The sequence below is a fragment of the Lynx canadensis genome, chromosome B3 (genome assembly GCF_007474595.2).
Source record: "Lynx canadensis isolate LIC74 chromosome B3, mLynCan4.pri.v2, whole genome shotgun sequence".
Lineage (NCBI taxonomy): Eukaryota > Metazoa > Chordata > Mammalia > Carnivora > Felidae > Lynx > Lynx canadensis.
Genome location: NC_044308.2, coordinates 112,756,675 through 112,774,796, shown reverse-complemented (window position 1 = coordinate 112,774,796; position 18,122 = coordinate 112,756,675). Strand labels below are relative to the sequence as shown.

The window sequence follows — 18,122 nt, the reverse complement described above, 5'->3', positions numbered from 1 at the left end:
TGTGGCACAAGAATACTTAATCTAAGGGATAGGCCTTGCAACTAAGCTCAACATTTGTGTGCATAGCCCCTTGGAGAGGGGAGGCCACAGTAATCACATTTCCAAAGGAGGTCACCACCTATAAAAATATAAGAACCACTTATTAGGCCTTAAATGATATCTAAAGGTAGAATAAGAAGGAAAAAGAAAGGATTGTTCAACTGGGCAAAGGAAAGAGGAGGTATGAAGAGAGAAATGTGTAAGTAGCATCTGAAAGCTGAGTTGGTATCAGTGAGGTGGTTGACTCCCTAAAATAATGAATGCTTACTTTTATTCAGACACTGAATTAAGTGCTTTTATATCCATTATCCTATTTGAATATTCACAACTTAGTCATTAAGTAATCATGATGTTAATATCATTGTTCTTCCTATTTTAGAGAAGACTGGGGCTTAGAAAGGAGAAGCACTACACCCAATGTCATAGAGCTACTAACTGATGGATCTGAAAATATATGATGCCAAAATTCATGCTGTTTCATAAAGCACAATGCATATTTCTTCCCAAATATGAAAAAGGTCTTTGTAGATTATTTTAATATAGCTTTCTACTTATTTTATGATAATAATAGTTAGCTTAATGTAAAACTTATAAAAACATACATTAACTCAAATAATCATTACTTATTCCTAACACATAGATACATAATTGGGTCACAATATTACTCAAAGGTCAATGCTACAAAAAAACAATTGGCATCCTAACAAGTCACCCCTTTACAAACAACAGCAGTGTTATAAGCACTTGTTGGTGTTTTTAATTGAAATTTTGAGAAAATCAACAGTCATTTTTATTTTTTTTTTAATTTTTTTTTCAACGTTTATTTATTTTTGGGACAGAGAGAGACAGAGCATGAACGGGGGAGGGGCAGAGAGAGAGGGAGACACAGAATCTGAAACAGGCTCCAGGCTCTGAGCCATCAGCCCAGAGCCTGACGCGGGGCTCGAACTCACGGACCATGAGATCATGACCTGGCTGAAGTCGGACGCTTAACCGACTGCGCCACCCAGGCGCCCCAACAGTCATTTTTAAAGAAGCACATTAGATCCATGGACGTCTTGAGTAAAAATTTTATTTTCTTTTGTAAACATCCATGCATCTTTGTATTCCTTTCACAGGTCAAGAAAAATTGTGAAAGACTTTAAAATGGACAAAAATATTAGGTGTCCTGTGTAGTGGACATTCTGGATTATGTTCACTGTCCAGTCTTTCAGCTATCTTACAACTCAAACTTGCAGAAAATAGTAATGTAACTGGTTTTTGTCCAAATGATTGTTTTATACAAGAGAAGTGCAATGGGCTGCTTTGCAGATAACAACTAAAGTGTTGCATCTATTTGTAAATTTCATTTCCATTCATTTAGTTCTTAATGTTTACATATTTGTGTCCTTTGAGTTTTTCTGTGAACCAGTTGTAATACCTTTCTGGTTCCTTCAATAATTAATTAATGAAATAACACCATTGATATGTATTCATTTAGTATTTGTAATAAAGTTATGATTTTAACTTTAAAAATTATTCATTGACAGTTTAAATTAAGGGAAGCCTAGGTTGCTCAGTTGGTTAGGTGTCCAACCACGGCTCAGGTCATGATCTGGAGGTCCATGGGTTCCAGCCCTGCATCAGACTCTGTGCTGACAGCTCGGAGCCTGGAGCCTGCTTCAGATTTTGTGTGTCTCTCTCTTTTTGCCCCTCCCTTGCTCATGCTCTGTCTCTCTCTATCTCTCAAGAATATTTTTTAAAAAGTTTTAAATTAAAAATTGTTTTTAAAAATGTTTATTCATTTTTGAGAGAGAGACAGAGCATGAGCCGGGAGGGGCAGAGAGAGAGGGAGACACAGAATCCAAAGGAGGCTCCAGGCTCCCAGCTGTCAGCACGGAGCCCAATGTGGGGCTTGAACTCATGAACTGCAAAATCATGACCTGAGCTGAAGTCGGACGCTTAACCGACTAAGCCACCCGGAGGCCCCTTCTTTAACAGTTTGAGAGATCATCCACCAATATGCCCAATGAATTCAACTAATAGGACCAGATAAACCACACTGCTGGAGGAGTACACTTTCAAGCACTTGCTTAAGCCCACAGGTATCTTTTTGTCACAACCACAGGTAAATCCCGAATGCCAACAGAATTCTATTTTTTCTTTTGTTCATTTGTTTTGTTTCCTGAATTTCACATGAGAGTGAAATCATATGGTATTTGTCTTTCTCTGACTTATTTCACTCAGGATTATACTTTATAGCTCCATCCACGTCACTGCAAATGGCAAGATTTCATTCTTTTTCATGGCTGAATAATGTTCCAAAAATGTCTGTTCATGTCTTCTGTCCATTTTTAATTGGATCTCCCTAAGGATTTTAAGCCAAATTTCACTTTATTACTTTTTATTTTCTTCATTTTTCCCCCTCTCATTTTATATCCATATTAGTGACTGAGATAGATTTTTTTGACATCCATGGTCTAAATTATTACTATTTAGTTATACTGTATTTATTTATTTTTAAAAAAATTTTTAAGGTTTTTTTTTTTTAATTTTTTTTTTTATAGTTAGCTATACTTAACAGTTTAATCTTTTCTGGCCTGGAGTTTTTACAAACTATCATATAGACAGTGACTAAAACAAGTGATAATGTATCCTTCTAAGCTTTTATTTGAAGATTAGTAATCTCAGAAATTGTATCAAGACTCAAATCTCTAAATGGTATTAATGAGAACATAATGAAGGAAAAGAAAATTAGGAGAAAAATCATGAGGCAAAAAGCGAGGTTAATTAAATATTAGTTTGACCAATTTGTTTGGATTTTTAAGACTTAAAGTGATCCTTTTAATGGCTTATCTTAATTGAGCCAGGTAATTTATTTAAAGGTATTTGATAAAATTACTAAAGGAAAATAATAATTTCTGAGCAATGAATTTCTTGGGGTTGTGTGATAAATGCTCTTTGTCACATATGACAGAATCTTAATGATATTAGAGTATTTTAGGTACAGGAGAAACTATTAAATTCCTTGATGGAATATGCTCAGTGGCACTTACACTTTTAGAAAAAATTATGCTGAAGATCCTTCAGAATAAAACACATCTTCCATAAAATGTTATACCTATCTCCAAGGATAGGAGGTAGGCTGTATGCTTGCAAAATCATTAACGCAAAAGCCTATTGTCTTACCCGTTCATCTGTACTGTCTGTTGCATGATGGGAATAATTGATGAGACCAGGAATGGGCTGCTCACCGTGTGCCATGATAACAGCTGGACTGGTGTAGAATGGATGCTTCTAATGCACAACACATAACAACTATGAGTACAGTGACAGGAAAACATGAAACTATACAAGCAAAATGACTGGAAAGGAAAAGGTGAAAACAAATGAAACAATGAAATGCCAAAAATTCTCAAATGTAGAATGACAATATCAGCTTAGACTTCAAATGTTGTAAGCTTTTTCTTAAGATGGAAATTGATGGCACTTTTTACTCTTTTAATTAAGAGTAAAAGAGAAGATACAATGATTTAAAAATGTACCTATTTAATCAGTTCCATAAAAACAAAATGAAACAAAACAAAGCAAAAATCACATACAACATAACAACTTACTAGTCTTAAGTAAAGACTTAATGGGCCACTGAATAGATGTGGAGACAAAATCATTTGGTCTTCAGTGAAAGAACCACTTACTGGTGGTATAAAAGGACACCTTAAAAAGATCTCTACGATCCTTTACAATTTACGTGTTGTCAAAAATCCCCTCAAGTTATGTTCATAACCAAAATACCTGGATGACTCTTGAAACTTTAGGAATTATTTCATATAGTAAGATTAGGTTTTTAATCTTTATGCTCTCAATGAACAATCATTATTCTCAGAAGTGATATGTTACTTTCTGAAGATTTTAAAGCATATTGGGTGGATTATACTAAATATGAATAATAATGTAGATGATGTTCTATGACTAAGGTGACTAAATTTATGCAAGTACCACATGGTACCCTATTTACTACCAGAATTGCCCACAGAGAATCTGTAATACTTTGGTACTATTCTAATAATATTACTTTTTAAATTAAAAAATGCAAATACATTGTATCTTATTTCCTCTCTATAGTACTTGGGTAATTTGGGTCAAGAAATATTTAAATAAGTGTTAATTGCTGAAAAACTCTGTCTTTAAAAAAATCTTTATTAAGCTTTCTCAACTAATTTTAAAATTATCTAAGGTCTCTTACCTTCAGTTTGCTGCTCCTTTATGAATTTGTGAATATTTGATGTTTTAAATATAAAAATATTATATATTTAATATGATCACAAAAATGACATTTCTGGAGAGTTCTTAAAATGTCACATTGTTTATCATTACAGCTATACTTCAATAGGTAACAGCAATATTTTTAATGCCTCAAAACTGAGAACAAACTTCAGTGCTTTCAACGAGTCTATCTACATTATGGAGGGAACACAGCTGTGAAGTGTCATAAATACCTTAGTTCTTTTTTAAGGATGCCTTGAAGATGTACTGAACTTATGAAAAAAATGGGACAGAAAGAGGGATGAAATCAGTACATTTACCTGTGGTTCCTTTAGATCTTTGGGTCTTTGTCAGCGGGCTTACCTTGGCAGCAATGGCTGCTGCAGTTATATGTGATGAAGAACTATCCTCTGTTGAAGCAACACCACTGTCTTTCTTCTCTTCTTCCTCTTCCTCACATTGAACCCCTTTGTCTTCTGTCTGCTTATGGGGGCTAGTTGTGGGAGGAGGGGAAAGAGGAGGTGGTGGGGAAGGTAAATCTTCAAGTTCATCATGCACTTCCTTTACTTTTACAATGGCATCACGTAAAAGGTCAATGGCATGAGGTAGAGCTGGCAGTATAAACTGAAAGCATTCCTGTATACAAGAGGAAGAAAAAAAAATGAAGATAAAACACCTTTACAGGCATATAAAATGGTAGCAATCACATTTATTTGTGATTTTGGATCTGTATTTCTTTCTGTCAGTCTTAAGAATAAATCATATTTAAGGTACTGTCTTTGTAATATGAAATATGAAGTAAACACTGTATATATTAAAGTATTCTCTGTAAGCTGTAGAATTACAGTAATGTATAAGCCTAGAGTACATTTTTCTTAAACTAAAATTTCTATACAACTTTGGGTCTTAAAGAGGCATTATGAGAAAGGCAGGAAACAGTTTTCACCTTTCTAGTTAGAGCAGAGTACCAGAATTAACAAACCAATTGAGGACTGACTTAATTTATTTGGAGAGCTAAAGTTCTGACTACCATCATAAAGTACAGCTAGGCAACATTGTGCAATATGCAAAAATAGATATGAGTTTGTACAGAGCACTGCATAAAAATCACTATAGTCTCCTGCTCAAGTGTCCACTGTTACCTGTAATGTATCACCAAAAGAGAATAGGTAGAACTTTAAAACCAGAACATAGGGCCAGATATGTCTGGGGAATGTATCTGGGCAGAGGTTTTTCTCTTTTAAAATAACTTACCTTAAAATCTAAGATATAAAGAAATATCTTAAAATTTACAGAGGGTTATGGGAATATCTGTAAGGGTGCCTAATCTTTTGACTTCTCTTTGTATGGTTCAATCACCTTAGAGATAAAGATTATATGGCAAAGAATTTAACCTTGACTAACGAGAGGTCTGGCCTTTACTCTCAGCTTTTGGGAGGTGAACTCTAGTTCCTGGTCTTGCCTAAAAGGAATGTCGCTGATTGCCTGGGTGATCTGCCCACTGGACAATCTAATAATGTGGATTATTATGAAGATTTAGGGAAACATGGGGTCAGTTTGGCCTCTGGAAGAAACTGGAGACTAAAGACAGTTTTTCCTTTGGGAAGGGTTAGACTAAAGGTCAACCATATGGGTAATATGTGATCAAGTCCCAGTAAAAACTCTGGACATCAAAGACAAAGGTGAGTGTGCCTACTTAGTGATATTCTGTGTGTACTGTCTCATATTATGGCCAAGAAGAGGTAATGCTATCCCTGACTCCATGGGAGAGGATGAACAGAAGTTCCTCATTTGAGGAACCTCTCAGAGTTTGCCCTATATGCTACTTCTCTTGGCTGATTTCAATCTGTATTCTTTCCCTGTAATACACCATAACTTTGAGTTTAGCAGCTTTCAATGAGTTCTGTGAGTGCTTCTAGTGAATTATTAAAATTGAGGGTAGTTTTATGGTGCCAGAAGTGAGGGAAGTCTCGTGGAGTGCTCCACATTTATAGCTGGCTAACTTTTGCAGTTGGCCCAAACTCCTTACAGTTGGTGTTAGAAATGAAACTCAGTAGAAAGATCCTGACTCATGTGATCATGAAGCATGATCTGGGAAGAGAACGGAAGAGGGTGGGGATGATGAATCTTTAGAGCCTGGATAAACACAGGATCATGCACAGTATGCAATTGTAACTGTGCTATGATTAGTTATTGGAGATAAAAGTTAGCAATGGAATTTTGAAATGAAAGATGCAACTTTTAAGGAGTTGTATTGGATGCATAGAGAAACAAGGTAAATATACAATCTCTTGGCTATTGTTATCTGTACTAACTAAAACAAAACGGAGAACGTAGGGGTGGATCCTAAGGTTGCACCAAGCTTAGATTCTGGCTTATCTGACATATAGCTGCTAGCCCCTGAGCTGCTTCCAAAGAAAAATGTTACGCTGAAAGAATAAATAGTAATAAAGTTAGATTTATTCATTAGAGAATGGGGAAAAGAGAAATGGGAGACACAAGGGACTTGTCCTGTCAGGGTAGAAATACTTAAATGATTATTAAGAAATGGATGAGTAAAGTGAGCACTGTTGGAGGCAAAAGAAAGGTCTTAATGTAGCACCATTATGGGTTGAGCAGACAGATGGGGAGCACTGGTCTCCCAACATTAAAGGGTTCTAAACAAATCTAAATTTACCTCAGGTTGAAGGAATTTTAAAAGCTAGAAGGCATAGATAACTAAAAGAAACCTCACCTTGAATCACCTTAAGTGAGGGTCCCAAATCTAATCAATATAAGTCTAGACCAAAGAGTCTGAATCCCTTGGTCCAACCCAGGCCTAGAGATCCAAGGCCATATACACACAAATGGATAAAATGGTCATGGGAGGGAGAAGATCCTTTTCTAGGATTTCTTGACATGGCACTACTCATGTACTGTGATTCTAACACCTGTTGAAGTTCTAATGAGGGGATACAGTTAGACTGGAATTATACAGAGATACAACAGTTGATGGAATTATGGTGAAAGTTGGGATGAAAATTAGAATGTCTGAACAGTGAACTTTATATGAAGTGGTCAGTCTCCTTCACTGGAATGTATTATGGGGATGAATATTATGTTTGACTGGATAATTCTTCCCCTACCTAGTACTGTAAAACAAAGCATATAAATCCACTCTTCCACTAACATAGATTGTACATGTCAAGTGGGAACAAGTAAGATTGCCTGAGTCAACACAGGTTATTAATTGAAGAAGGGAAAAACAAATCAGCTTGATGGGCTGAACTGCATGTTTGCCCCTATGTTTGGGTTTTTACCAACTGATAGGAAGTGTCTAGGGGCCTGGTGGAGTGCAAACTAGGTTTATAGCAAAAACCTGTGAATGCCACCTAAAAACAACTGCTGGGATTTGGGACCAGAAAATTTCCATTTGAGGGGCATTTACTAGCTTGCTATTGGATTTACAATTGAGACTACCCTATGACTGAAGAACATAAAATTATCTTGAAACCTGAAATATCCATAATGTTTTAGGTAATAGTAGAGAAATGCTCTAATGGGAAGGCAATGCCCAGGAGAGTTCCATAATAAAATGGAAATGGTGCATATAGGATCATGCTACCAGGAGAATGCAAGGAGGTACTCACGAGCAGGTAGCCTCTTTTCACCTAGGGCCGACTTCGGAACCACCTGAGGAGCTGCTGGATCCTATGGCCACTTGGGCCACTTGGGCGGTGCCCTATAAACAGCTTTCTACTGATCAACAAAGAGCTGCTTGGTTTATGGATGGCAATTCCAAGGTGAAGGGACAGCATCCTGTTTGGAAGGCCGCCACTCTGATTGAAGAAGGTAAAAACAAATCAGCTCGATGGGCTGAACTGCATGGTGTTTGCCCCTATGTTTGGGTTTTTACCAACTCATAGGAAGTGTCCAGGAGCTTGGTCATATGGTTAGGCAGAAGGGCAATGGAAAATTGGTCTATCAAAGGGATGCCTGTATAGGACATGGAAATTACTCCGGGAATAGAAGGGGTATATTAAAGTAGAATACGTTAATCCCCATCAGAAAAACCCCCTTTCAGAATGGGAAGTTAACTGGAACTCGTGAGCAGATATCCGAGCATGCACGCTTGACATGGCACCTGGGCCCATGAGATGAATGGACAATGGGGGGCTGCAACAATGCAGAGATGGGCTGAATTGATAAATTTCTCTTGTACCCTCTGAGGCACAAAATGCCAACAAGAACTGTTCTGTCTGCTAACAAAAAAGACAGCAGAAAGCTATATGGCAGATTCCATAGGGGAAGGTCCTACACATAGCTAGCAAGTTGGACTGATGTTGCTAGTCTCTGGAGGCTACAAATGAGTCCTAACAGGAATAGACATTTACTCGGGACTGGGCTTTGCTTACCCAATGGTAGATACAAATGCTCAGTGTACTATGAAAGGACTAGGGCAGAAAATATTGTACCAATGACTGTAGAGTCACATTTCTTTAGACCAAGGTACACACTTTCATATTCAGAGCAATGATTTGATAGAAAATTTGAATGGGCAATGGAAACATTTGTTGTCTAAAAAAGGAGGAGCATGGCTTACATACTCTCATTAGTGTGTGGTCACATTCAACATGAGGGAGGCCAAGAGAGGGTCCCCACTAAATATAGTCCTCTACCTTTCTGGGGAAGAGAGGGTTGGGGGGTGATGTTGGTAAGACTATATTTTTTCTTTAGGACTATACTTTTTCTTTTATCATATCAGATCAACTTTCTTTTTTTCTACCTGATGCTGTGGTGACAGGAGCAGGGCTGCAACTGTGCATGCCAGAAGCAGGATGATTCCTAAGCAGAAACTGTATCTTTAAGTCTTTATGTCAGAGTTCCTAAGGGCCTGATGAGGTAGATTATGCCTGAGTCCATCTGGACAAATTGGGATTGAAAATGGATGCAGTTACATTGCCTGGTGTGTGAGATTGCTCACTAGTTCTGTACCTACTACGTAACCCTACCTAATATGAATGGAAAAGGACTAAGCAGGTGGCACTTGCTGAATAAGTATTACTGGTGGCAATTTGGACCAGCACAGTGGCCAAATCAACTGTCTCATTCAAAGATTTTCATAGGAAAAGTCTGAGTATAAATGGAGAGAAGGAGGAATGGTAACTGGAGGTAAAGGAATGAGTACATGGGTTATGCAATGAAAGAGATCCAATATTATATTGGTGTCTCAAAATCCTTAGAACAAGAGGATAGTGTTTCTAAGCTCAGTTGTAATAGATGCCAGAAGGGGTAAAGCCCTATGTTGCTGAGATTACTCCTGCTCTGGGAACCTGATAAGCCTGTAAACCTGAGTAGCATAGTTCTGGGAGACATTTTGGTCATATGATACGATGATGGACTAGGTTGTTAATATCTGTGTAGGACTCCAGTAGTGTGCCAGTATCTTCTGGCTCATATTTCAGGTTATATCTACCACCCTACTGTGAAATGTTATAAAACTGGTGTTGCTAGAAAGATTAGAATACTGATATTGATGATCATATATAATGGGAAATTGGGTTAAATCCCCCTCAAAATATAATACCAATGGAAAAATGATTGGCTTGAAAAAGTCAGCTAATTTCTGTGGTAAATAGTTCTGTTCAAAGTATCACATAATACAAATAGTAGCAGATTGAGGTAGAAAAATTAGCATATTAGTACAAAAATATGAAAATGTGTGTAATGGCTTTAGAGGATAGATTAGCTGTTTCTCAAATTCATCTCTCATACTGGCTTCTTCAAATTTTAGACATATTCATACTGATACTGTTGTTGCATCTGTAATATAAATGCTGTAGTAAATATAGATGCCCAGCCAGATAAATACAATCATTTTCTATAAGACAGCCTCAGCCAAAGGCCAGGGGGAAGCTTGTGTAATGAAGACTTAACCTTATCTCAAGAGAGTGTGGCCTTTGTTCTCAGTTTTTGGGATGTGATAGGAGTCTTTGTTTGCCTTGGAGCTTTGGTCACCAGACAGTATTAACAATGTGATTTATGATGGGTGCTTTGGGCATTTGGGTATCAGTTTTGCCTCTGGAAAGTGGTGGGGACTAAAGGAATCAGCATAACTTTTGGAAAGGGCTAGAGACTAAAGGCCAGCCATATTGGCAGAATGTGATGAGCCCCAGTAAAACTCTGAACACCAAAGGCTTGGCGGCTCCCTGATTGGCAATGCTCCCTGTGCTGCCATACACTGATGCCAAAAGAATAATGCTTTCATGACTCTACAGGGAGAGGATTATAGAAGGTGTGCATTTAGTCCTTCTCTTTTACTCTTGGTTAACTTTAATTTGTATCCTTTCCCTGTCATAAATTATATCCACCAGCATAACATCTTTCAGTGAGTTCTGTGAGTCTTTCTAGTGAATTATCGAAAGTGAGGGTGGCTTTGGGAATATGCTAGGTTGCAACTGGTGTCAGAAGTGAGGACAGCCTTGTGGAGTGCTCCAGCTTTTTGGTTGACTAATTTGCAGTTGGCTAAAACTTTATACTAAACCATATAAATCTCAAGGTGGCTTACCTGAGATCCTTTCTTGCTACCTGGCAGGTTAATTATGAGAGTTTTACCTCTGATTCCACATACAGGCCTGAAAGGAAAGAGAAACTGGATGAATACTAAATTGCAATGAATGGTTGGTTTAAATACATTCAACAACAGAGATCAAACATTGTATTTCACACGGGAACAACTGTTTTAGAATGAAATTACTACAGCTAGAGATTCACCAATTGTTACACAAATTGGGCATTCTGGCTGAGGTTTTCACAATAGCTAGTGTGTTAGATTGTAAAGATGTACTGACATAAAATCAGAATATATTAGCCAATTTAAAGAAGTGATGGCCAAAATATCGTCTTTCTCTAGCTTCTTTGTATCTCATACAGTTCTAAGATTTCAATGAGATAAATGTAAAAATGTCTAGCACAGTAATATTTTCAAAAGTCTAAAACAAAAAGCACTCAAGAGTTGAGGGAGACTTGAATCTGAGCTATTGCTTCTTAGCAAAGTGTAAATTTTAAAGTAAAATAAGGTCTCTCACAAATGAATGGCAGTGGGGAGAGTTTGGAGAGCTCAGCTGCTAACAGATCCATTGAAAAACAAGGGCAACTGAAAGCAGAAAGGTCTTTCAAGATTACTGTAAATTTCCAAGCCACTTTTAAACTAGGTGGTTAGATAAGAAACATAAACAATGGAAAAGCACTGGAAGACAGGAATCAAGAGTTGAAGGCCTGGATTTCATATGAGAGTTGGAATCATGCTTTTTTCAATAACTGGCTGTGTTACTTTCACCTGGTAACATCTAATTTTCATCAGCTGAAAACAAAGGGATTAGTCTATTTCTAAAATTTTAAAACTAAGATTTTTAAGTCATATAACAATCTTTTCCCAAAACTTGTTCCTATGAATGAGATTATTAACTACTTTCACTCTCTGAAATAACCTAAATTTGTCTTATGTTTTATTGGTTTTTTTTCTTGAGTCCTGTTCACAAAGACAAGAGATGATAGCTATTCACTTTAAATTTTCCATATTCTTTTAATTGAAATATAATTGACAAATAGCATTGTATTAGTTTTAGGCGTACAAAAATGATGTGATATGTATATATATTGGGAAAGGATTATACAATAAGCTTAATTAACAACCATCACTACACAGTTACTATTTTTTTCTTGTAATGAGAACTCTTACAATCTACTTTCTTAGAAACTTTCAAATATACAGTATTTACTATACTGTAAATATTTATTTATATATATTTATAGTAAATACTGCAGTATTTACTATAGTCACCATGCTAACATTACATCCCTTACATTTATCTTATATTTGGAAGTTTGTGTCTTTGACTACCTTCCCCCATTTCACCCATTGTGCAATGCCTGCCTCAGCAACCACCAATCTGTTCTCTGTATTTATGAGTTTGGTTATTTTTAGATTCCACATATATGTAAGATAATACAGTTATTTGTCTTTCTTCATCTGATTTATTTCCCTTGACATAATGTACTCAGGTCCAACTATGTTGCTGCAAGCAGCAGGATTTCTTTCATTTGTACGTTCAATAATATTCCATTGCATATACATACCACAGTTTCTTCATCCATTCATCTGTCAATAGACACAGGTTGTTCTATGTCTTGGCTACTGTAAGTAATGCTACAATGAACATGGGGGTGCAGACATCTTTTCAAGATAGTGATTTCCTTTCCTTTGGATAAATACCCAGATGGAACTGCTAGATCATATGGTAGTTCTATTTTTAATTTTTTGAGCAACTGCCATACTCTTTTCCATAGTGACTGAACCAATTTACATTCCCACCAACAGTTTACAGCATTCCCTTTTCTGCACATCTTGTTATCTCATCTTTTTTGATAATAGCCATTCTAGCAGGTGAGTAAAGTGGTACTGCATTGCAGTTTTGATTTCCAATTCTTTGTATCTTTTCATGTAACTGTTGGTCATTTAGATCTTATTTGGAAAAATGTTTATTCAGATCCTTTGCCCATTAAAAAAATTTTTTTTTTGTTTTTGACAGAGAGGGAGTGAGAGAGCCAGCACAAGTGGGGGAGAGAGGCAGAGGGAGAGGGAGATAGAGAGAGAGAATCCCAAGCATGCTCCACATTCAGCATGGAGCCTGATGAAGGGCTGGATCCCACAACCCTGGAATCATGACCTGAGCTGAAATCAAGAGTCAGATGCTTGACCAACTGAGCATCCTTGACCATTTTTTTATTGGATTTTTTTCTACTAAGTTCTAGGAGTTCTTTATATATTTTGGATATTATTAACCCCTTATTGGATATATAATTTGTGAATATTTTCTTCTGTTCCATAGGTTGCCTTTTCATTCTGTTGATGACTTCCTTTGTTGTACAGGTTTTTAGGTTGATGTAGTCCCATTTATTTTTGCTTTTGTTGCCTTTGCTTTTGGAGTCAAATCCAAAAAAGCACTGCCTAAGAATGATGTCTAGAAGCTTATCCACTGTTTTACTCTAGGAGTTTTATGGTTTCAGGTCTTACATTCAAGACTTTATATTGAGTTGACTTTATATTGAGTATGGTTTAAGATAGGATAGTAGTCCTATTGTCATTCTTTTTCATGTAACTGTCCAGTTTTCCCACCATTTATTAAAGACACTATCCTTTCCCCATTGTATTTTCTTGGCTCCTTCATCCTAAATTAATGGACTACATATGCATGGGTTTTTTTTATGCGTACTTTATTTCGTTCAGCTGATCTGTGTCTGTTTCTATGCTTTTGATATATTGTTCTGATTACTATAGCTTTGTAATACAGTTGATTAGGAAGTGTGATGACTCTAGCTTTGTTCACATTTCTCAAGATGCTTTCAATATTTGGGGTTTTCTGCGTTTCCATTAAGAATGATTGTTCTATTTCTGTAAAAAATGCCACTGGAATTTTGATAGGAATTGCACTGAATAGGTAGATTGTTTTGGGAATACAGACATTGTAACAATATTATTTCAATCCATGATCATGAAATATCTTTCCATTTATTTGTGTCTTCAATTTCTTTCATCAATGTTGTGTAGTTTTCAGTGTATAGGACTTTCACTTCCTTCATTAATTTTATTCCTAGGTATCTTATTCTTTTTGATGCAATTGTAAATGAGATTGTTTTCTTAATTTCTCTAATAGTTCATTAGTGTATAGAAATGCAACTGATTTATACATATTGATTTTGTAGCTTGCAACTTTACTAATTTGTTTCTTAGTTTTAACATTTTTTTTTGGTGTAGTCTTTAGGGTTTATTATATATAATAACATGTCATCTGCAGACAGTTTTACTTCTTTTCTGATTTGGGTGACTTATCTTTTTCCTTTCTAATTGCTCTGGTTAGCACTTCCAGTATTTTGTTAAATAAAAGTGGTGAGGTAGGCATCCTTGTCTTGTTCCAAGTCTTAGATGGAAAGCTTCCAGTTTTTTACCATTGAGTATGATGTTAGCTGTGGGCTTATCACCTGTGTTATTATATTCAGATACATCTCTATATCCATGTTGTTCAGAATTTCCACCATGAATGGATATTACATTTTGTCAAATGCTTTTTCTGCATCTGTTGAGAGGATTGTATGATTTTTTTAATTAAAAATTTTTTAATGTTTATTTATTTTTTAGAGAGAAACAGAGAGTGAGCAGGAGAGGGGCAGAGAGAGAGAGGGAGACACAGAATCAAAGCAGACTGAGCTGTCAGCACAGAGCCTGACATGGGACTCAAACCCTCAAACCGAGAGATCATGACCTGAGCCAAAGTTGGATGCTTAACCATCTGTGCCACCCAGGTGCCCCAAGTATTATGTGATTTTTATCCTTTATTTTGTCAATGTGGTCTATCACATCAATTGATTGATGGATGTTAAACCATCATTGAAACACTGGGAAAAAATCCTACTTCATCATGGTCCTTTTATTGTTGTACTCAGTTTGTTAATATTTTGTTGAGGATTTTTGCATCTATGTTCATTAGGGATACTGACCTGTATTTTTCTTCTCTTGTAATTTTCTTCTCTGGTTTTGGTATCAGGGTAATGCTGCTCTTATAAAATGAATTTGGAGTATTCTTTCCTCTTCTATTTTTGGAAGAGTCTGAGAAGGTTTGGTATTAATTCTTCTCTGTTTGATAAAATTCACCAGTGAAGCCATATGGCCATTGATCTGTTACAAGGTTTCAAATTACTGATTCAATCTCCCTATTAGTAATTGGTCTGTTCAGATTTTCTATTTCATGATTAAGTCATGGTAGACTGTATGTTTCTAAGAATTTATCCTTATTTTGTAGGTTGCCCAATTTGTTGGCATACAATTAATCACCATAGTCTCTTATGATCTTTGTATTTGTGTAACATCAGTTCTAACATTTCCTCTTTTATAAATGGTTTTATTTAGTTGAGTCACCTTTTTATTATATTTTTGGTGAATCCAATTTTTTAAATCTTTTCTAAGTATCAGCTCTTAATATCATTGGTATTTTTGTTGTTTTTATTCTCTAGATCTTTTATTTCTGCTGTTCTTTATTTCCATCCTTCTAACTACGGGCTTAAAATTTTCTGTTTTAGATCCTTGAGGTATAAAGTTTAGTTGAGGTCTAAAGTAGGAAATTATTGCTATGAACTTCCCTTTTAGAATTGCTTTTGCTTCATCTCGCAAGTTTTAGAATGCTACATTTCCATTTTCATTTCTCCCAAGATATTTCTTGATTTTGTTTTGGTTTCTTCTTTGATCCACTTGTTCAGTAGCATGTAGTTGAGTCTCCATATATTTGTGATTTTTCCATTTTTCTTCTTGTAATTTCTAATTTTATACAATTATGAATAAAAAGTACGCTTGATATGATTTTAATCTTAAATTTATTAAGATTTGTACTGTGGTTTAATATATGATCATGGAGAATGGACCAAGTGTGTTTGAGAAAAATGTGTATCCTGCAGCTTTTGGAAGGAAAGTTCTGTAAATGTCTGTTAAGTCCATTTGGTCTAAAGTGTCATTAAGTGTAATGTTTCCTTACTGATTTTCTGTATGGGTGATCTAATCATTGATGAAAGCACAGGGTACTGAAGACTCCTACCATTATTGTATTGCTCTCTAATTTTCCCTTAAAGTTTGTTAATTTTTGCTTTATATATTTAGATACTCCATTCTTTGGTGCATAAGTTTTAGCAAATGTTGTATCCTCTTGTTGGATTGATCCCTTTATTATTATACAACGACCTTCTTTTGCCTTTTTCTTGAAATGTGTTTTGTATAAGCATAATTATCTCAGCTTTCTTTTGTTTTCCATTTGAAAATATCTTTTTCCATCCTTTCACTTGCATTCTGTGTGTGTCCTTACATCTGAAGTGAGACTCCTGTTGGCAGAATATAGTGGGGTCTTGTTTTCATTAATCCATTTGCCACTCTATGTTTTAATTGGAGAATTCAGTCCATTTTAAGTAATTATTAATAGGTAGGGACTGACTGTAATTCTGTTGTTTTCTGGCTGTTTTGTAATACCTTTGTTTCTTCTTTTGCTCCCTTTCTTTGTGATCTGATGGCTTTCTGTAGTGGTGTGTTTCGATCCCTTTCTCTTTATCTTTTGTGTGTCTCCTATAGGTTTTTGCTTTGTGGTTACCATGAGGCTTACATAAAACATATTTGTAACAGCTGATTTGAAGTAGATAATAACTTAAGTTTGAAAACATTCTAACGCTCTACATTTTTACACCCTGCACTACATTCTATTTTTGGTGTCACAATTTACATCTCTTTAACTTGCATATCCATTAATAAGTTACTATAGTTATAGTTATTTTTTAATACTTTTGCTGTTTTTTTTTGAGACACATAGAGTGAGCAGGGGACAGGCAGAGAGAAAAGGAGAGAGAGAATCCCAAGCAGGCTCCCCATTGTCAGTGCAGAGCCCTCACCAACCGTGAGATCATGACCTGAGCTGAGATCAAGAACTGGAGGCTTAAATGACTGAGCCACCCAGGCACCCCAATACTTCTGTCTTTTAACTTTCACATTAGATATATAAGTGATCAATCCATCACCATTAAAACATTATTCTAAGTTCAACTATATATTTATTTTTACCAATGAGATTTACACTTTCATTTGTTTTCCTGTTACTAAATATTACCCTTTTGTTTCAGCTAAAAGAAATCCCTTTAACACTTCTTGTAAGGCCAGTCTAGTAGTGCTGAACTCTTCAGCTTTTGCTCATAAGGAAAACTCTTTCTCTCTCCTTCAATTCTGAAGGACAACATTGTTTGGTAGAGGATTCTTGTTTGGCAGGCTTTTTTTTTTTTTCCTTTCAGCACTTGAATATTTTTTGTCACTCCATTCTGACCTGCAAAGTTTCTGCTGAAAAAAAATCTACTGATATCTTCTAAGGATCCCTTGTATATAAAAAAAGTTTTTTTTTCTCTTGCTGCTTTTATGTCTTTCAGTGGGTCTATTTGGATTCATCCAATTTGGAACTCTTGGGCTTCTCGAGTCTGGATGTCTATTTCCTTCCTTAGCTTAGGGACATTTTCAGCCATTATTACTTCAAATAAGCTTTCCACTTCTTTCCCTTTCCTCCATCTGGGATCTTTACATTGTGAATACTAGTCTGCTTGATGCTGTCCCACAAGTGTCTTAAACTATCTTCAATTTTTTTTTCTCCTCTGACTGAATTCCATTGCCCAGTCTTCAAGTTTGCTGATTCTTTCTTCTGCTTCATCTAGTGTTGTTAAATTCCACTACTGCTTGTTTTAGTTATGTATTCTTCAGCTATGTGATTTTTGTGTGGTACCTCCTTATATTCTCTCTTTTGAAATTCTCACTTTGTTCAGACATTATTCTCCAGACCTTGGTGACTATCTTTAGGACAATTATTTTGATCTCTTTATCAGTTAAATCATCTATCTATCATTAATGTGTTTTTATGAGGTTTTATCTTTAAGGTACAGAGAATTTGACTGATACATGCCCCTGGGATCTTTGTAATTTTATACAGCAAGTTCATCCCATCTGTGTTAATGTAGATTCCTTTTCTAAGGATAATGGCAATGAATTTATCCTGACAATAATGTATTTCAATATATTTGTAATTTATAAAGTACTATGGAACTTGGAATTTAATTTCCAATTATAAGAATGTATCTCTATTTTCCAAGAATGTTTAAGATATTCCAAGTATTAAGTCCCTTCACCACAAGGTTATTGGCAAATACAAATTCAGTTAATTGTTTTTATTCCAACTTTTTGGTAAACAAGCCCAGGCCTATTATATTTCCAATAATACTTCATCTACTCT

At 35.8% G+C, this 18,122-nt stretch overlaps 1 protein-coding gene across 14 annotated transcripts in view; it reads right to left on the bottom strand.

The window, feature by feature from the left end:
- GPHN (gephyrin) overlaps positions 1-18,122 on the bottom strand; it is a 628,070-nt gene that overhangs the window by 230,923 nt on the left and 379,025 nt on the right. For 7 of the 14 annotated variants that reach the window (XM_030319344.1, XM_030319345.1, XM_030319348.1 and 4 more), the window contains 3 exons: positions 10,832-10,898; positions 4,648-4,920; positions 3,208-3,315 (listed from right to left, as the gene is read on the bottom strand). In XM_030319344.1, coding sequence (XP_030175204.1) covers positions 3,208-3,315; positions 4,648-4,920; positions 10,832-10,898 — 448 coding nt within the window. The remainder of the gene's footprint in view (positions 1-3,207; positions 3,316-4,647; positions 4,921-10,831; positions 10,899-18,122) is intronic. The other 7 variants (XM_030319349.1, XM_030319355.1, XM_032593388.1 and 4 more) reach the window with 1 other exon arrangement.